Source organism: Toxotes jaculatrix, chromosome 22, assembly GCF_017976425.1.
Source record: "Toxotes jaculatrix isolate fToxJac2 chromosome 22, fToxJac2.pri, whole genome shotgun sequence".
Classification (NCBI taxonomy): domain Eukaryota; kingdom Metazoa; phylum Chordata; class Actinopteri; family Toxotidae; genus Toxotes; species Toxotes jaculatrix.
Window position 1 is genome coordinate 9,919,801 of NC_054415.1, and position 19,161 is coordinate 9,938,961.

The 19,161-nt window shown below is 43.5% G+C and overlaps 1 protein-coding gene across 6 annotated transcripts in view; it reads right to left on the reverse strand.

Annotated features, from left to right (window-relative positions):
- foxp2 (forkhead box P2) overlaps positions 1-19,161 on the reverse strand; it is a 104,367-nt gene that overhangs the window by 43,259 nt on the left and 41,947 nt on the right. For all 6 annotated transcript variants that reach the window (XM_041029849.1, XM_041029851.1, XM_041029847.1 and 3 more), the window contains one exon: positions 818-907. Coding sequence is in view for 4 of the 6 variants with exons in the window: in XM_041029851.1 (XP_040885785.1) it covers positions 818-907 (90 nt within the window). In the remaining 2 variants the exon portion in view is untranslated. The remainder of the gene's footprint in view (positions 1-817; positions 908-19,161) is intronic.

Below are 19,161 nucleotides of genomic sequence, written 5' to 3' on the forward strand. Positions count from 1 at the left end.
ATACTAATAATAAAAACACAGAGCAGATGTCAAGGGGCCTTACATAATTTGAGGCAGGAAAACCAACTAACTGTCTTGTTGACTTAAACGAGCAGAATGGAAAGCCTTGCTGGTGTGAAAAAAGTCTTAACACCAGGAAGAAAGGAGGATCGCAGGCTATGTGTTAATGTGTATATATGTGAGAGTGTGTACTCCGCGTGCAACTGCTTGTGTGTGTGTGTGTGCATATGTGTACAAGTGTGACCTTTTTCAAATCACTGACAACAGAAATAGACAGCTCTACGAATCAATAAGGTAAATTAGCGTCGAAGAGTGAAATTGACAGGCAGTTAAAATTAGCTGTCTGTGTAACCCACTAGTCAAGCTGACATGTCTTTGCAAATAATAACTAACCTCTGGATATTCCGTGTCAACAGCACTATGGATCTAGTTAGAAAGGTATATGGATCAAAAATGTCCACCAATTTGTCATCCCACCATATAACCTTTGGACATAGTTGAAGTCTTAACTATTGTCCAGGTTGATGGACAATATACATCTAGTATTTTTAGACCATAAAATGAATACTTGAAAATGGACAGACGCCCTATGGATAAAAACCCTGCTCTCTGATTTGATCTGTCTCTGTTGTGTTTTTCTTGTGTCTATGTGACGCTTAGTTTCCCGGGGACTGGCTTGTCCAGCTTTAGGATTCCAATGACAGGTCCGAGGATTGCGTTGGCAAATCAAACACACTTGTGGAACAGAGGAAATCTTCTTTTCGGAGGAGCATGTATTATGGATGGACTTAAGAGATTAGACGGGGAGCTGCTTTACCTGCAGTGGACGCTGCTTGTCCTGGCTCTTTGGAGATTTCAGGCCACTGCCTGGCTGCTGCAAGAGTAATTGCCTCGCTGCTTGTAGGGCCTGGGAAGAAAAGAGCACAAGACAAAAGACAGTGTGAAAAAAAGTAGAGAGAAAGAGAGATGGGGAAGAAGGGAGGGAGGAAAAGAGACACTGAAAATAAACTATTAGATTTCCTGAAACTGACAGCAGAGATGGTTCAAATTTTTCTGGGACAAAACAGTCATCTCTGACTGAAAACCCTGTCAAATATCACCTGGTATTTTCCGCCACATGTTCTGGTGTGGTTAACACCACGATGAGGATACGTTTTAGTAACAATTCACAGAGCTGTGATCAAGGATAAATACAATTTGTCTAGAGCACCCCTGAAGAAGAGGGTGGAGGGTTGCTGGGCTAAAAAAAAAAAAAAAATGGCAGAGCGTCAGTAGAATTGACCTGTCTAGTGTGTGCTCAACTGAAATACCCACTTCTCTCTGCAAATTACTTCCACATTTGCATATTCATAATATCAATTTGAAGTAGAGGCAGCACCATGTGAAGTGTCTCTGGGAGGTGTAATTAAAGTTGACAAAATCAACATCAGATTACATTTAGAGTGAATTAACTAGCAGCCCAGGTTTTACACTATGCATTAAGGGTGCTTATGAGCAGAGGATGGGTGATAGATAGATAGAGAGAGATGGGTAGGTAGGTAGATAGAGAAAGAGAGACCTTTCCCTGCCTTGATGAAATTAGTTCACAGCTGTTTACTCATGGCACGAAGAGAAAAATCATATTTGTAAATTGTAAAATTTGTCATCAACACCCTTTGATGTGTTTGCCAGACATGGAGACGATAAGAATCAGAGAGGCTGCGATGTGGCGTAATTTATTTCTCTAGGGTTTGATGGGATTACAGATCTCCTCCTGCCTGGCTGTGTGTACTGAATGCGTGTGACGAGCGAGCTCCAGCTTCACAGGTACGGTGGCAGCTGGGCTAGCAGCTTCACTCCAATTCTTCAAGAGCAGATGGATGAAAGAGTCTGGCAGAAAAGAACATTGTGCACTACTGCTGCGGCTCCACACAGCCGTATACCTTGTATTCTTCAGGCCCACGAGCATCAAGTGGGAGAGGAGGGGTACAAAAAAAAAAAAAAAAAACACACATATGCACACACACACACAACACAACAACTTCACAGGTGTTTCTGTTTTTGATGAAAAAAGAAGAGGACGAGTAGGAGGAGAAGCAAGAAATAAGAAAAAAAAAATAAAACTCAGATGGAGAGTGACACTTCCTCAGGAATCAGGGGTGCTCATTTTATTTTCTGGTGCTTGCCAGTATCCATGACAACAGCTGCCTTGACAGGGCGTGCATATGGCGCAGCTCTGCCAGCTGGTGGGAACAATGTTTGAACTAGTACATTGAGATCCTGAGCAAACAGGAAGAGAAGACAGGAGAGAGAGGGAGCGAGAGGGAGGCAGTAAAAAAATGAGAGAGAGGGGAGAGAGAAAAAAAAGTTGCCACGTCTTAACCCCTCAGGGAACATAGCCACCCCCCTGATCAATTATGAAAAGACAGAGCTGGGGGGGTAGGTGCTTGGAGAGGTGGTGGTGGTGCTGAGGGTGGTGGGGGGTCTGTCTGTCTGGCTGCTCAGGAGGAGCCAGACTTTCTGAACTAAAGTAAACAAACATTACACTGGCACTGGGTCCTAACTGCATTGATCTGTCTCCTTGGTAAGAGGAGCCTAGTCGCCATTGGTTTATATGTGTGTGTGTGTGTGTACTGTCACATCTGTAAGCTGAGACATGGCCTTTCTTCAGAACACACACACACACACACACACAGATAGAAAAAGTTGCTTGTAGCACACACTAAATGACACCCGAGCACCTGCAGCACGCAGACACACACAGGCGTGAAGCGTTGCTGTTTGTGGACTTTTTAAAAATCAAACATTGCTTGACTTTCGCTTCCTTTAACTGAACACAAAAGACAAAACAAATTCCTTGAATGCAGCCAATCACTTTGCTAATTAAAACACAGGGCCTAATTAATCTCACCATGATTGGTGAATCAAAGTAATTATAAGGCTTATTGAGTCCTGCACACTGTAGTTAGAAGGGAAGGCTGCTTGATGAGAGCAGCCCAAGGTAGCTGTCTGGAGGAAATGTTTATCCATGTGTGAATCAATAATGACTCGCTGTGTTATACCCAAAGTCAAAAGAGCCACTCAATATATTACACACAGGCAGGAGTACAAAGAAAGAGATGTTTTTAACTGCACTTCCAATGTCCATGCCAGGTAAATATGGAGGGAGGTGAAGGTATGAGAGGTGACGCAGAGGGGTGAAGCTGAGAGATCAACTACACCAGGCTTATTAGAAAAGAAGTCTGCTCAGACTGCATAAAGAGTACTTCTCCAAACATAACACAGACCTTATCAACACCGGGCAAACTTTTCCAGAGTGGTTTGTCATGCCTGAAACTGTCTGTCACCTCTCCTGTGGAAGTGGGGTTAGCCATTTTTCTGAGAGTCTGTGACAGTGTGAAAGGTAAGGGAGGAAAAAAAAAAAAAAGTCCTGTCCCCTCACTTTCAGTGGCTCTGAGTATTCAGCCATTACAGTAAAAAGCACCAATTTGTGCCACCCACTTCCCACTCCACAGAGATGGCAAGCTGAAGCCCATCTCAAAGCACAAAAAGCACCAAATGCCAAGGAAAGTCATCAAAAGTTTGCTGAAGAGCTGCTGGAGCGGACAAAAACACAGATGAGTGCAGAAGCAGCGTCTATTTAACCTGGGTTGCTATGCACGGAAAAATGACATCCCCAGTCTATTAATGCACACATTGTATAAACAGCACAATGTGACACATTCTTCAGAATGAGAGAGCAAGCCAGACAGAAAGAGAGAGAGAAAGAGAAAAAGAGCCAGGCCCTGCTATATAAATAACAAGGCACTCAGAGGCATATTTGATGTTGATATCCATCACTGAGGTTGGAAAAGAGGAAAAAAATAAGACGAGGGAAAATAACACACAGAGCGACCGAGACCGCAACACGGGGATCCTTATGAAAATAAGATTCAGCCCAAATGGATCTGGTGTAATTGGTTTCAGATAGTGAGGTCAGGAGAAAGGCGATACAGGCAACTATTATGCGAAACGGACTGAGAAACAAGAATGTTTACACAGGCATTCCTCTGCTACATTAATAGGCATGCAGAGATCACTGGAGAGGGAGAAAAGGAGAGAGTGAGAGGAGACTGACAGAGAGGGGACGAGAGAGGAAACTGGAAAAAAAAAAAAAACATATCAGCCACCCATTCATCCCTCCCTCTATCCTCCACTCTCCCATGTCCCAGTGTTTGGAGTCTATACAGAGCAGGGTAATAAGGAACGCATATCACAATGCACCTTTGTAAGGAGCATGCAAAGATCTTAAACAAGCATGAAATACATTAGCAGACCCCGCAATACTGGGCCCAACCATTACGAATCTCCAGATTGCTTATTGTGTGTGGTGGAGGTGGGGTGCGAGCAAGAAATAAACCATCCACGAAGAATGTCACTCTTTCAAATCCACCTGGAGACAGAACGATATGCAGCCATGACATCGGGATTGGATATATCTGAGGGGCTGTGACATTATGTTTGGACAGTGCAGATCACTTCCTGGCTCAGGTCACGTTGGGAGTTGTCGTTATTAGGGGCTGTAGCACATATTGGAATGATGACACAGGTGTGAAATAAGCTGCCCTCAACAGGTACATCTCCACAGCACCGTGGCCTCAACAGGATGATCCCATGCTCCAGAAAGCAGCCGTAAACATGGCATATCAATTGCTGATCAATAAGAAATGGGTGGCATCGTGATGACACAGTCTTTCTGTGGTGTGCAGAACAGATGTTTCGTGTGTACACATCTGTGTGTTTGTTACAGGGAGTAAAGGGCTGCTGTTCAACACTAGGCTGTCGGCCAGAACAACTCCAGTCATGCTGACAGCTTTGACAACTCCCACACACACACACTCACACACACACACACACACACACACTGGTGTGTGCATAAGTGCACACACATACATACACAGCACTGCACCACCAGGCTTATCTATCTTTGCTTCCAGGAAACACAGACAAAGAGGGAGTGGGGGGGTGGAGGAAAAACGAGAGGCAGAAAAGAAAAAGTGTGACACTTTATCAAGCCGGGTGGGGGGTGGGGGGGTTGCACGCCATGAAAAACAAGGCACAAACAGTTTAAGCTGAACAAACAAACATGGCTGATTGGACTGAGTCTGCTGGCCCGCTGGCAGGGGAGATATGCGCTGACACTCCACACCAAAATATTTACACCCTATCTTCTTATATAAGTGGATTCAGGGCAGATGGATGGATGGATACGGATTTGGAGGGGCTGGCTGGAGAGGATAGACAAATGAGAAGAGAAGGGGAGAAGGATAAGACGTCCCATACAATGTCTGAATACAAAAGTGGGTCCTGAGTTTGTGAAAACAAGCAAAGTGCGACCAGGGAACATCGTCTGAACAGCAGAGGCTCTAAACAGTCTTCATGCAGGAACAGAAGGGATGCAGCTGGGTGGTGCTGAGATCATAGAAACCGTCCAGAAACAGAAGTGTTATTGCACTACTGATAATAGAGCATGTGTCTATAAGAGCTAAAATGTGAGATGAGTTTTGTTCCACATCTTTCTTTGTTTTGTAAACACTGTTGGAGATGGCTGTGGAGCAAAGGGCAACAATGACTCCTCCAGCACAGGTAGGCACTGGAAAAAAAGGCGCATGGAAAAGAAATATATGTGATGATTCTATCTTTTGGATATTCACTGGTAAATTAAAGCTGTTACTACAACTGGTTTGTGATCAGGCCAGTGCTTGATGTGTGTTGGCTTCTGTCGCTCCTACTGATTCCATTCAATTTGAGTAACTCAGCCAAAGGAGCAGAAAGACTCCTATCCTTTCATAAAGGTCAGAGCTGGTGATGACGTGCTGGTGCCTCAACAATGGCTGCAGATTCAGTTCCCTTACTGCCTCCACAAAAGCCTCCACAGAGCATAATACACATGTGGATTCAGTCACCTTTGCTCAGTGCAGTCTTTTTTTTTTGGTCAAATGCAAGTGAAAATGCCTTATGGTGCACTTAAAAATATTATGGCTTAAAGAAGCTACATTTTCTTGACTGACAAGTGCGTAAGCAAATCAAAATGATGCATGGTGGGTGTCATTTTGCCACTCCTCAGCTCTACCCAAGCTCCCTCCCCATTTGATCATCTAGATCCAATGACTGATAGGATGGTGGTAAGTGGGCAACCAAAAGTCCCAGCAGAAGCCTCTGGGTGATTTCTCATATGGTGCTTCCACGAGAAACTAGAAAGAAAAAGAGAAACTAAAGAGAAAGAAAGAAAGAAGGGAGAAAAAGAGAATTTGGAAAGTATGTAGGAGTAATGAGCATTTTAATGTATGACTCAATAAATCAACAGTCTGCAGTGAACAAGGGAGGGAGGGAAAGGGAGGTGGAGGTCCATGGAGAATCTGCTTGGACCTCAGGACGGAGGTAAAACTATCCAGCAGAACAATGGACTTCTGTGTCCCGCTCTGCTATCTCTATCTCGGTATTTTCAGCTACTTCAGCTTCCTCTGTAACTACATATAAGGTGCTTCATCCAAAAATGAAAATCAGGCTCAGTCTTGCGCTCATTTCTGTTGTCTTGGTGTCTTTTTTTTTTCCCTAAACCTTGCATACTGATCACTTGCTCTCTTCAACTCCTTTCCACCTTTTTGCTGCACTTTGAATTCAACTCAACTTCGTTCTCTCTCACCTCTCTCCCCTCCCGCCCGCTCTCCACACGCTCATATCACATTATTCATTTCTTCCACTCAGTTTCCACCCCCCCCCCCCCCCCCCCCCCAACCACCAACACCACCACCTCCATCTCTCCCACGTCTCTCGCCCCTTGTTTATTGATTCTCTAGATTAAAAATTCCTAGGGTGGAGGATTGTAACACACAAGCATCAAATTATTTTGGGGTGTGCTTATTTGCCTTTCCCTTGCATCTATTTGGCCTGTGTCTGTAGACAATTATGCCTACCCAGCCCCAGACTCAGGTGCTAATAATGAAGGACAAATAGAATCATATGTGTAAACTTCCCCCACTGATGAAAATTTATATTAACTTTCTGCCACAGTAAACAGAGCTGCATAGCTACACCCTCCCGGGAGGATTGACAAGATGAATTTGCTCGCTCCTACCCCAGGAAGAAAGCTTGTATAGGAGAGGAGAGTGGTGGTAGTAGGAGGGGGCTCGGGGGTGTCTAGCTCTATTGTGTAACCTCGCACTTATTTTTCCACTAACGAAGACAAAACACGGGTCTGTTTTGCCCATCACAGATAAAGTGTGTGTGTTTATGTCTGTGTGAGAGAGAGCGAGAGAGAGAGAGTTGAAGAGTGCGTACACACCAATACGTATGTGTCTGCTGAGACGCTGGGAGGCCGTGCCAGCAATAACAGAGAGCACGGCCCGGTGTTGTTCACTGCAGCCGCTAACACTCGCTAACATCCTGCCTCCTGCTGTTATCGCCATGAATATTCTGTGCAAATACAAAGATATATCTGTTCTAGTGAGAGAGAGTGAACATTTTCAGCAACCTTCAAGCTGAACTTTGACACGGAGCACAAAAACTGGAATGGAATTTAAAACAAGACCGCCTTTTCATATTGAAAAAAAAAGTGTACTTTGACTATTTTTTATCAAGTTTGAAAGCTGGAGGATAAAACTGACCATGAAGTGGTATGACTATATAAATCCTTATTAGCTCTTAGTCTTACAAAAGTCATAACTGGTTCTGTTTTCAGACATTCTTATGTCCATTGTCTCAGTGCACCTCTTCCATGCTTCATTACCTATGAAATCCAATTTGCCCCAACAATGCACCTGCTTCCCTCACTCCCTGTCTCTGCTGGTGGCTTTAGCAAGTCTTTACTTTGACCTGTGCTGTATTGCTACGTTTAGATAAGGTGACAGCAGGCCCCATTCAGCAATGCTCTTTATCTACTGCTGCTCTTAGGGAAGTCCTTTAGAGCCCGACAACTGAGAACCTGCACAATATACTATCACAAAGAGACGGAGAGGAAGAAAAATAGAGACAGACAGAGAGAGAAGAGACCGGGGGAAGGTATTTGTGTGGGTGGAAGGTGTGTGTGTGTGTTTGTGTGAGGCGGACAGTGTGTGTGTGTGTGCGTGTGTGTGTGTATGAGGTCAAGTGTTCTCTTTGCAAAAGCAAAGCTGGCATGAGGTATGAGTGTTCAACTGTGCAGCCCCCCCACCAACCCTGCAGCCACACAAAAAACACAAACACACACATTCTCTCTGTATTACACACTCTTTCTCTCTACTGAAGCGCTTGATTTCCTCTTCAAGTGATTATGATCCCTCTCCTTTTCACAGTTCCAGGCGAGTGGAGGTCACACAGCTGGATGAATATCTGATATGAAATGCTGCATTCAGGCCAGCCATAGTTCATTTGGAAGAGAGGCTGAGCCCAGTGGAAAAACTGGGATTGTGGGATTGGAAGAAGGCCTCAGCTGCTTAGACCTACTTTCTTATAAGTAGTACACTAATTATCTGAACACTTACAAACTGAGTAAGGTTAATATGCTCAAGTAACTTATGACACTATGACACTAAGTATAAAAAAAATAACCATATTGCTGTAGCTGTCGAGTGAACTTAAACACAGCTTTCTCATCACTCTTGTCAGAGGATCAGACACAGAATGAAACTATTTTTCATGGAGCTTGTGTCTGTCTTTGTTGACAAGGCCTTATTAAGAGGCTCTCACTCCAAAAACATGGCCAGGGGCGACTAGTAATCTGACTGTGGCACCAGAGAGCGAGCAGCTGCCGCGGAAGAGTCGGTTTTGTGCAGAATGCCAAATACCAACAGACGCTGTTGAAAAGATGAACGCGCAGACGCTAATATGTGCATGTGTGCACTGTACATAAGACACATGCACAAACAAAGACAGGCAAATAAAAGGTTGGGGGAAAGCATAGGCTCATGTCAGCTGCTGCACTCTGGGTAGGTAAACTGCATTTAAGTGCATTTACCCTTCATTAAACCACTGATAAACACACACAAAACAGGTACCAGGCACATATACACTCAAAACCTACACAGGAACACAAAACAGTGATTAGGAAAAACAGGAAAGCTCGTGAGTGGCACTGTCATCCATCTTTCTGACACCCAAAACTGGCTAAAAAGGAGCTGATGTCATTTATAATCCACACTGTTTGGATCTGCCTGTGCACTGACACAAGCAACCCAAGCCTGTATGCCTGTTTAGTGCATGTGTATGAGACCCCGTCTTGGGAGATCTGCAGTTGCAGGTCAATAGTATGAGTGTCTGTCTGTCTCTTCCTGCAGAGCTGAGGTTAAGTGCTGAGTCTAAGTGTTCCCCTGTTCTGGGGTCGATGAGAGATCGCCCTGACCTTAGCTGTAAAAGACCTCCCCTCGTCCACTGCATGGCCAGCCCTGAATTTTCCCTGCAGCTTTAGTGACATACACTTCACAAAACACGTATTTCTACATACTATAAACAGCACATTTTTAATTGTGAGCATTTTTCAGACCATTTTTAATTTGATGTGGGTTTTTTTTTTCAACCTTTCTTATATGAAATAAAAGGAGATCAATTCTTGTTTCCAGCCACTGAAGCGAGTCGGGACTTCTAGTGGCCGTTACATAGTTTTATACAAGTTTATGTGACTACTCTATCTTGCCATTAGCCTCCAGTCTCCTCAGTGAGGTTGCGCTCCATTTAGGGTGATAGATCTTTCAATGAATACCACACTTCCCCCAAAGATCAACTCAATGAATAGCCACTACATCTGCCTGTGGAAGGGCCATGGATCACATTCACTCTCCCTCTCCTCTTTCATTCTCTTTGCTTTGCATGTAACACCTATCTTCTCCTCTGCTCCTCCTCCTTTCTTCCTCACCTCATTGTACCTTGGTGGTTGTCTTGTGAATATTCCAATTACAGCGATGTGTGTTTGACCTTTAAGTGAGCTGTAGAAGATATAGTTATCTGCCTTCCACTGTGACACCCGGTGTCTATCAATCAGTGTTCCACACCACCACCACCACCAACACCACCCTCACCAGAATAGGATGCTAGACTGAGCTGGGTCTGGTGAAATGTGTTTGTGTGTTTGTCATTTTATATGTGTGTGTGAAACATGAGAAAGAAGTGGAGGGAGGGAGCTATCACAGGCACAGACAGAGACTTGGGTAAGGTGGGCAAAGAAGCTTGGAGGGTCCCAGTGATAAGAATGTAAAAATGCATAAGGTTTTTGTGGGAATACATAAACCACACACACACACACACACACACACACAGAAGAAGAGAGAGAGATGTTAAACATTTTTTTCTTTAATCTGCAACAAGCCTGACTGAGCCTTACTTCCATAAACAAAGCCTTTTCCAACAGCATCCTATATCACGCTTCTAAGAACAAGCAAGCGTGAGCAGAGTCATACTTCTTTAGTTTCATTCTTATTCACCGCCTTTTCCAAAGGGCTAATCTACATCTTTCATTGAATCAAGAATGGAAATTCACAAGAAATGCTTCTTTTTCAATTTCATGCTGAAGTAGCTCAAGTTAGTGGATGTAATTTCTCCTAACAAGAAAATTTATCACTCTGTTGCACACTTAGTCCGGCTATGTGAGGAAAGGGCCTCCTTTCTGTAATTTTTTTTTTTTTCTTGGGCTTTGATAAATGTGCCAAAAGCATGATCACTCCCTTCATAGCACTCCATACAAGGACAGAACAATTACAGTGGCTATTAAAAAAAATAAAACCTCTAGTTGAAATTTGTATGAAAGATAAATGACATATCATTTAGGACTGTGGTGAAGGCATTACTAAATTAAGCAAGAACTAAGCCAAGAGGGGGATGGGGGTTATTTTACACATTTTGTAGAGACCGCAACTTCTGAGTCTGACAATTATGTCATTGTACCGACACAAGCGGGTAGACACACTGATAGCTGACACAAAGAATATGGAAGGAGCACAAAGAAAAAAAACAACCCCCCCCCCCAAAAAAACCCCAAGCAGTTTCCAGTGAATTGGAGAGGGATTCTCTCCTCACACATTTCAAACTTCTGCCAACAAAGAAGTATTTCCTCGCTGTGAGAGAGTTTCTGGGAAAGACTAACGGTATAAAAAACTCCAAATCCATTTGAAGTTTTGAGCAAATTATGATTATCGGGTTCACGCTGAATTGGATGATGAAGTCCAAACAGGTGAAAAGGAATGCATGAAGAATAGCATCGCTGAAATAATACCACGCATGGTCAAGCCACCTGGCTAATGTATATTTATCTTGTAAACTTCTGATAAATGCATATGCAGAAACAATCAAATCTCTGGGTTTCCATTGGAAGATTCTGCACCATGGACTCAAGCGTGAAACCAGTATCAGCTTAGTGTCTAGTCAAGCTTGAAGTGCTGCGCCTTGCCCACAAAGCATGTTCTGCATATGCTCATGGGCGTCACTTTTATCAGGGTGGAACAAGCAGCTTTCCACTGCTATCACTGATCAGTTCGTGCGAGTTAAGTCCCAGAGTGTGGGTAAATAAGCAGTGGTTAGGTCCTGATGAGGAATGGCAGGCTGTTTGAGTGGGAACATAGGCTGCAGAGAGGAGGGCCTGTCTATCTCTGCTGCAATGGATTCCTAGTGTGACTTCCATCATTAGCCTCAGACTAGAGTACATCTTATTCTCTGCACCTGCCCGAAACAAATACTCAGCTTTTCCTCCCAAAGGATTTCACTATATGCTAAACTGTTTATTCTAACTCCACACATACAAAAATATAGCAAATAATATGTGTGACATTACTGTAAACTTGTCCATGATACAGATGTCAGTCCACCTTGACAGCAAATGGAGGACCTGACCTTGACTCATACACTACAAAATCCAGCAGCTTCAGCTCTAAAGCCTGCAGTGAAGAGAGCCAAAGCCAGCGCTAAGTGACATGTCAGTCAGTTTGTCTGTTTGGAGCCTTCAATTCCCCACGGCCTGAGCTTATTTACTGCATTTGTATGAAAAGCTGTGAAGAGGAGAGGGGCTGAGAGCCCGGCTGGCTCTCTTACATATGTATACAGTGTTTGGAGGCAATGCGTAAAGAGCATCTCCCCTTGCAGCCTGGTAGCATTACAACTACAAACAACATGGGAGAAGGATAGAGCCATTTATATATTCAAAAATGGGTCAGGGATGAAGGTAATCGGAGCAGCAGAGAGTGTTAACAAGTGCAACATAAAAAAAGATGATACCTGGAATCTCTTAGCAGAGATTCTGGGCCCGCATTAGAGAAGGAGAGCACCAGAGACATTAAAGATGCTACTACTTCTTGCTAGTCATCTTCTTAACCAGATTTGAAGTCGTTTTAATATTAGTTAGAGAAGAGAAGGGAGGGGGGGGATATACACAACAAACCATCAGGCATGCGTTTCAGAGTCTGATTTGTTACTATTCATGGCTAAAGCGGAGAGGAACTGTAATACTAGACATGCTTGTTAAATTCACAACACTCCAAAGCTGCCTTCTAGCAAATCCTGTCTTTTGGTTGTCAGCTTAAGACACCCCGGCATATGCATATGTAGGATTTTTAAGCTCTGTTAAATGGATAGCGGTGTCGTGGCCTATCAAATGACTATAAGCTACTTGCCTTTTTTGGGGGGGAAGGGAACCATTTAGAGAAAGAAGCAGGCAGCAATGCGTTACCTTGCATGCATCGGAAAGCACCCCGCCACACGTGTTTTCTCCATCCTCCTGTTAACTCCACATTAGAGCCAAACAGAGCCATTTACATGTATGTATTCAGGCTGTGTGTGACAGTAAAACTCCACCCAGCCATATTAATGACTGGTACTCTGTTTAAGCCAACGACAGGGGAGTGGCAACAAACAATGACAGAATGCTTGTTTTCGATTGTGAGGCCACGAAAGATGATCCGCCATTCACCACCAAGGCAGTTTGCAAATAAATTATTGTGGAGGGTATTGAGCTGAGGCACTTGCTCAGTTCCTTCAGAGTGTGTGTTTGTATGAGTGTGTACGCGTGCCTGTATATGTGTTTGTGCTTGTGTGAGTGGACTTATAGATCCAGTGCCATTTATTTCCCAGAGCTGGAGCGGGGCAGTTAGGGAGGCGTAAAAGGAAATGAGTTGTGAAGTGGCCATTGATCCTGGCCTGCGCTAGGATGGCTAGAGACTGCAGGACTATTGGCCGCAGTATGTGCTACTGAATGACTGCCTCTTATTTACACTGAGGTGGTTAACCCTGGCCCAGTTCTTTTATCACCGAGCTAATGTGCTACACTGGAAAAAAAAAAAGGAAAAAGAAAAAGAAATGTGTCAGGTCAAACAAAAGGCCTGATCTATTCTGAACATCAACTGACTTCCATTTAATGCATTAACTGTTGCCATTAAAATATATGAAAATGTTCATGTACATGTGGTTTCTGTGTTTCTCTATATTTGATTTCTAAGGAGCAAAAAAGCTTGTCGCAGCAAGTGACCTCTGTAGCCCTGATCTGATTCCCTGTGTACAAACACAAGTATGCACACAGAGGCACACACACACTCATAGTATGATCTGTTTTTCTACCTGTGCTTCACTCGACCTGCAGACCGCTCTGCCTTCACCACAGCTCCCAACTGCTTGAGCATAAAATACCCATAAGCGTTTATTTCCAGCAGATTTCACTGTCTATCTCTCTCATCCTCTCTTCTTAATTCCTTCATCACTCGCTCTCCCCCTCGCTTGCTGTCCCTTTCTCCTCGTCTCTCTTTTCAAGCCTTGCAGCTTGACATTTCGCCGTGCTCTCGGGGGACTCCCGCACGAAATGGAGTTACTGGGAGAGCGCCACTGTAAATTCCAGGAGGCCACATGTAATGTGTCTTAAACATAGATGGACAGTCCAGGTTTCAAGGAGCTGAAGAATGAGACAGAGGAGAAAAAAAGGGGGAGAAGGGGAGACAGAGGGAGAGGAGGAGGAAGAGGTGGTGTCTAGATAGATAATAGAATAATACTGTGTTTTGTCTGGGGAAGGGTGAGCAAACAGTAGCTATGCTGTCATTCACACCCTATATCTTTAGTGTCATCGCAAAGGGGGAAACTACAGGCCTATATGTCACAGGCCTGTATGTACTATTCTGTAGGGACTGTCTGCCGATAGCCAGGCTTGAAATAAAAAAAAGGGAAGCCTTTCATTGTAAATAAGTCAGACACAAGGATTGCCAGGAAAGAGCTCTTTTCAATGAAAAGGGAAATAATTTTACAAAGACATACAGCACATGCTGCTTCCCTAATGCTTCTCCAGCCTTTACAGAAAAAAAACCTTATCTTCACACAGATGATGATGGTTAACAAAAGGCTCCTTTATGAAATCGTTCATATTTCAGCGGAGGCCTTTCTCCTGTCCTGAGAGGTGATTGATGCATCAGGCCAGGGCCAGTGTCTTATTTACACAGTTGAGTGGGGCAATCTCAGGCCTGAAAGATAAACCTAATGAGCTTCTTTGTGTAAGGGTGCAAATGAGAGACACCATCCTCCCTCCCTCCTTCCCTTTTCCATCCAAAGGGACAGTCTGGGTGATTAGGCCTTTAAATTATGCTCAAGGGCAAAGCCCAGATTTGCATCTTAGGTGTGTGTGTGTGTGTGTGTGTCTTCTCAAACCCGGTAGTGAGAAAGACAGCGAGGCAGGTGAAGGGCAGAGAGTGAAAGATGCTTTAGGCTTGTTTGTGGGAGGTGACGATGGGTGAAGACTGTGTGTCAGTATTTTTGAGACTGCGAGTATTTATCCACACTAAACAACAAACCTGAGCTGTTATAAGAAGGAGGTGAGCTCTGTCAAATGAGTGTGCACGCACACACACACACACACGCACACCCACAAATACACACACTGTCATTTTGTCCTTTGTCTGTGGGGTAACTTTCTCCCTAATGACTTTCATTTTGGGGAAAATTTCATTTGCCCCTAAACCCTAAATATTTCCCATCACTTGCTGTCAGATTTCTCATCCCTTCTATTTCCTCCAGCTAAACAGCTAGGAAGGCAGGTTAATTGCTGTCACTCTCAAGTTGGACCACTGCCTAGCTCTCGTGTAGCGACAGGGGTAGCCTAGAAGAAAGATGGCACCTTGGCGCACTTATTGTAATTTCTGTCAAGATGTTGCAGTCATTTAAATGGGGTTGGATAGTTTGCATTTTGCTGCATCATGTGCCTCAGAAAAAAAAAAAACACTAAAATGCATACCTAACCAGTTTACCAACATGTACACCTCTGCTAGAGTCACTTATAAACTGCGTTTTTGTGCAAGAGTAAAGAAATATCTGTCCCTCACAAACAAGGAAAGAACTCATTTCACTTAAAAAATAAATAAATAAATGAAAAGCAAACAATATTTTTTTTGTTGTTGTTTGTTAAATAACATGCACAACAATATTTTTAATCTTTGAAGCCAACATTTTCCAACTATTTTTGAATTTAATGAGTGAGTGATCTGGATGAGTCGTAGGCTCCAGTAACAGAAGGTTGTCCCCACAGCCATCCAAAGGTCTTCGGTTAAAACGACTGACCTGACCACAATACGTAAGCCGGGGCCTCCGTCTTGCTCTGAATATCAATACGCTTCCTACAGTGGTGAGCCCATTTAGAGGGGCCAGCGGTCCTGAGTATTGGCTCATCAATCCAACTGATAACCCTGGCAGGATTAAGTCTACAGACCACTGTAATCAACTAACAGGCTCATTATGGACATTATGGTATAGATCCAAAAGATCAATCCATGGCTCTCACGTAGGTACATAGCAGCATATAATATTAAAACACAGAACTGACTAGGGCCAATGATAAATTGATTGGTAATATAAGCCCAGCACACTTTTTTTTTGCTCCTTTTTTTTTTTTTTTTTTTTTTTTTTTTAAACAAGGGAGCTTTTATAGTGATCATTTTAGCATAGTAATTAGGGTTGTGCAACATTCATCATTTGCTCTGATACATATCTGCAGCTGGCAAATTGCAATCAGATACAGTGAGTATCTAATCTGTGATCTCAAATCAAATTAGGTCTATTTAGACAACCTTGGGGATGGGGTGATGAAACCCTGACAGAAATTAGGGGCTGGAAATTCAATTGTGACACAATGGTTATTATTCAGATACATGGGATAACAGTGTGTGTGAATTTCACTTGGAAATTCGTCCGGATTATAAACAGGATTTGCGATTCAATAACAACAGCAAGGGCATTATTTGTTTAGTTAGAGGTAAAAACTCAACTATCAATATTTTAAATTGAAAAAAATTGCTCCTGTGTAACTTAGTCTGTTGTCTGTGTCCTATAAGCCTTTGGTCGAATCTAAGGCGACGAGACCTTAAGATGCTGCTTTTCTAATTATAGCTGCAGGTGGTATTTTGGAGCTGCTAGGTAATGGCACAACCCACAGGGACAGTGGAGAATTCATCAGTGCTTATTATTAATCATCCCCCCAGCAGCGTGATGAGAGACTGGAGCTTCTATACCCACCGGACCACTCAATGTCATTCCAAATATGGGTGGAAAATTAAACCCAACAGCCTTCCTTCAAAATGCACTCAGAGCAGACATGGACTGGAAATTTTTACTGCACGCAGGCGCAAAGGAAGAAAAAAAAAAATTTACAAGCATGGATGGACACGTGCATATATGACCACATCATATCTACGCTTCATACACACACATGCAAGCTGTCAGTCACTTACACACACCTCCCTACATCACAATCACCTTCTTCAGATGAACACGCTAGCAAATGCTTTCGTCTTCTTCCTCGGACCACGCTCTTTCTCCAAAGGGATGCAGCGTGAACGCGCCACAGGAAGTGTGTGTGAAGTTAACAGCACAGGGCCCCTGTTTTAAAAAGCCTCCAGAGACCTGTTAGCTGGACTGCTCATTTCAATGTGTCTGTCTCTGGATTGGGAGAAGGCTTGGGCTGGCCTCTTTACAAGGTGCACACTGTCATACTCCCCCCCCAACACACACAAACCCCACCCACCCACTACCATGGGCTCTTCACCATACGTCCATCTCAGAGACTTAACTAGACGCTTTATGCTTACATCGCTTTCTCTCTCAGTGCTGTGGCATTTTTTTTTTCTTTTTTTTTTTATCTTTAACTGTGCTGCGTTCATTGTTTTTAGACTTTCAGAGTTTACATTTACACACACACACACACACACAGTTTTCTGTACTTATTTCAAATAGACTGATCTTAGTAATTTAGTCTCATAATTAGATCAATAAATCTATTGCTCAGATCTAGACAATTTTCAATAAAAATGAAGGTCACAAACATTTCTCAGTTGTCTCAAAGCTATTTCTCATTTATACATGTATTTTAATTTAGAATAGTTCAAATGAATTGTGTTGAAGATTACTCAAATAAATCTAAAATTAAAAAATGCCCAAGAGATTTTTTTTTTTTTTTAACAAAGTCCTTCTACAGCCCTTTCCATAACAACATGTACATGTTCTGTAATGCAACCCGCAGTGTTGTTCTACGGTAAAACACTTTGACAGTATCTTTCTGTCCTGCTCTCTATCTCTTCCTATTTTACCCTTTATCTGAGGAGTATCAGTGTAGATAGAAAGCAGTCCTCTATCCAACACCTTCAAATGTGAAAGACTGATGACTGAGAGAAGGAGAGAATTGACCCCAATCAGGTGTGTGTGAGTGTGTGTGTGGGAAGAGTGGCAGAGTGGTGATAAATTGGGGGGGGGGCTGAGGCCACAGCACTATGATGCCGATGCAGCCACCAGCAGGACATACTGGTGTTGTGCTGTGGATGGAGGGTGGGTGTTGGGAGGGGATCAGGGCATGGGGGATGGAAGAGGTGGTGGTGGTGGGCCTGCAGGACATGCTTCATTTTGCTACACTGAATACCCCCACCTCTGCAAACGCACACACACACACACACAGAGTTGCACACACACACAGAAACACATCGGCATCTATTGTATTGCCCCGGCCACCAGCTGACCACGGGGCTTCAGCTGCTGCCGAAAATACACACAAGCATAAACACACACAAATATATACGCTTGCATGAAAATTCCCATCCAGCCAAAAGGACAGCACACATCATTACAAACCCGCGGCGCTGTCCCCCATCCACCCCAAAGCACAGCCCTCCGACCTCATCTCCCACTGCTCTTTTGGCGAACTGTCAAAGCCATCATTCACCGTGAAAAGACACGAGAGACACTTGACTCCTTTACTCTGCTGGCGACTGACTTTCACAACTCCTGCCCCCCAACTACCACCTCCCACTCCCCCCCACGGTAGTTCATTCATCCTCAACTTGCTCTGACAGAGAAGAATAGAGTCACTATAACAAAGCATGATATTAAAGAAGGAAATGTTAAAGATATATTGAGAACAGAGCATCAGATGTTTGGGATCAGCCTCCAACCGACAATTCACAAAAATCAATACAATAAATAAACAACAAGGAGGGAAGGATATAATCAAGTCAGTCAGAGAAGAAATGATCTCAAAGTGGGGTGAAAAAAAAACTAAATGATTTTCTAGATGAGCAGAGTGAGATGTAGAGACTGCGTGCAAATTAGTCTTTCAAAAGTCAAGCGGTCAAAGTGAAACAGTCTGTCACTGGTGGGTCTGTGGTTAGAGCATCTGTATCTGTGTGTGTGTGTGAGCCTCCAACTAGTGCCGAATTAGGAGGCCCTCTGGTGGATACAGCCCTGCCATGACAGACACACACACACGCACACACACACACACACTACCAAAACAGGTCCATACAACGATCCAACACATACATTCTTTTCCTTTCTCTGTCTATCTCACTCTCTTTCTTGTGCACGCTCACACAAACACACACTTGAATGCACACACACACACACACACACACACACACACTATCTCTCTCACATGGCCTCACATGGCTGCAACGAGTTCTCTATAAATACAAACTGAAATGCCAGCACAAAAAAAAAAAACACAACAAAATCCACAGCCAACTAAAACTGTCACTGCAAAACACATTTTCATCACTCTGCAGGCAACAGCTTCAGGCAAAACGTGCCGACAGCACTACAAACTAACGAGAGAATTTACCAACAACACAAACAGCCGATTATACAAACAATGTTTTTTTTTCCATCTACTAAACAACACACACACAAAAAAAAACCAAGACTAAAAAACACAATATCTCATTGTGCCACCGG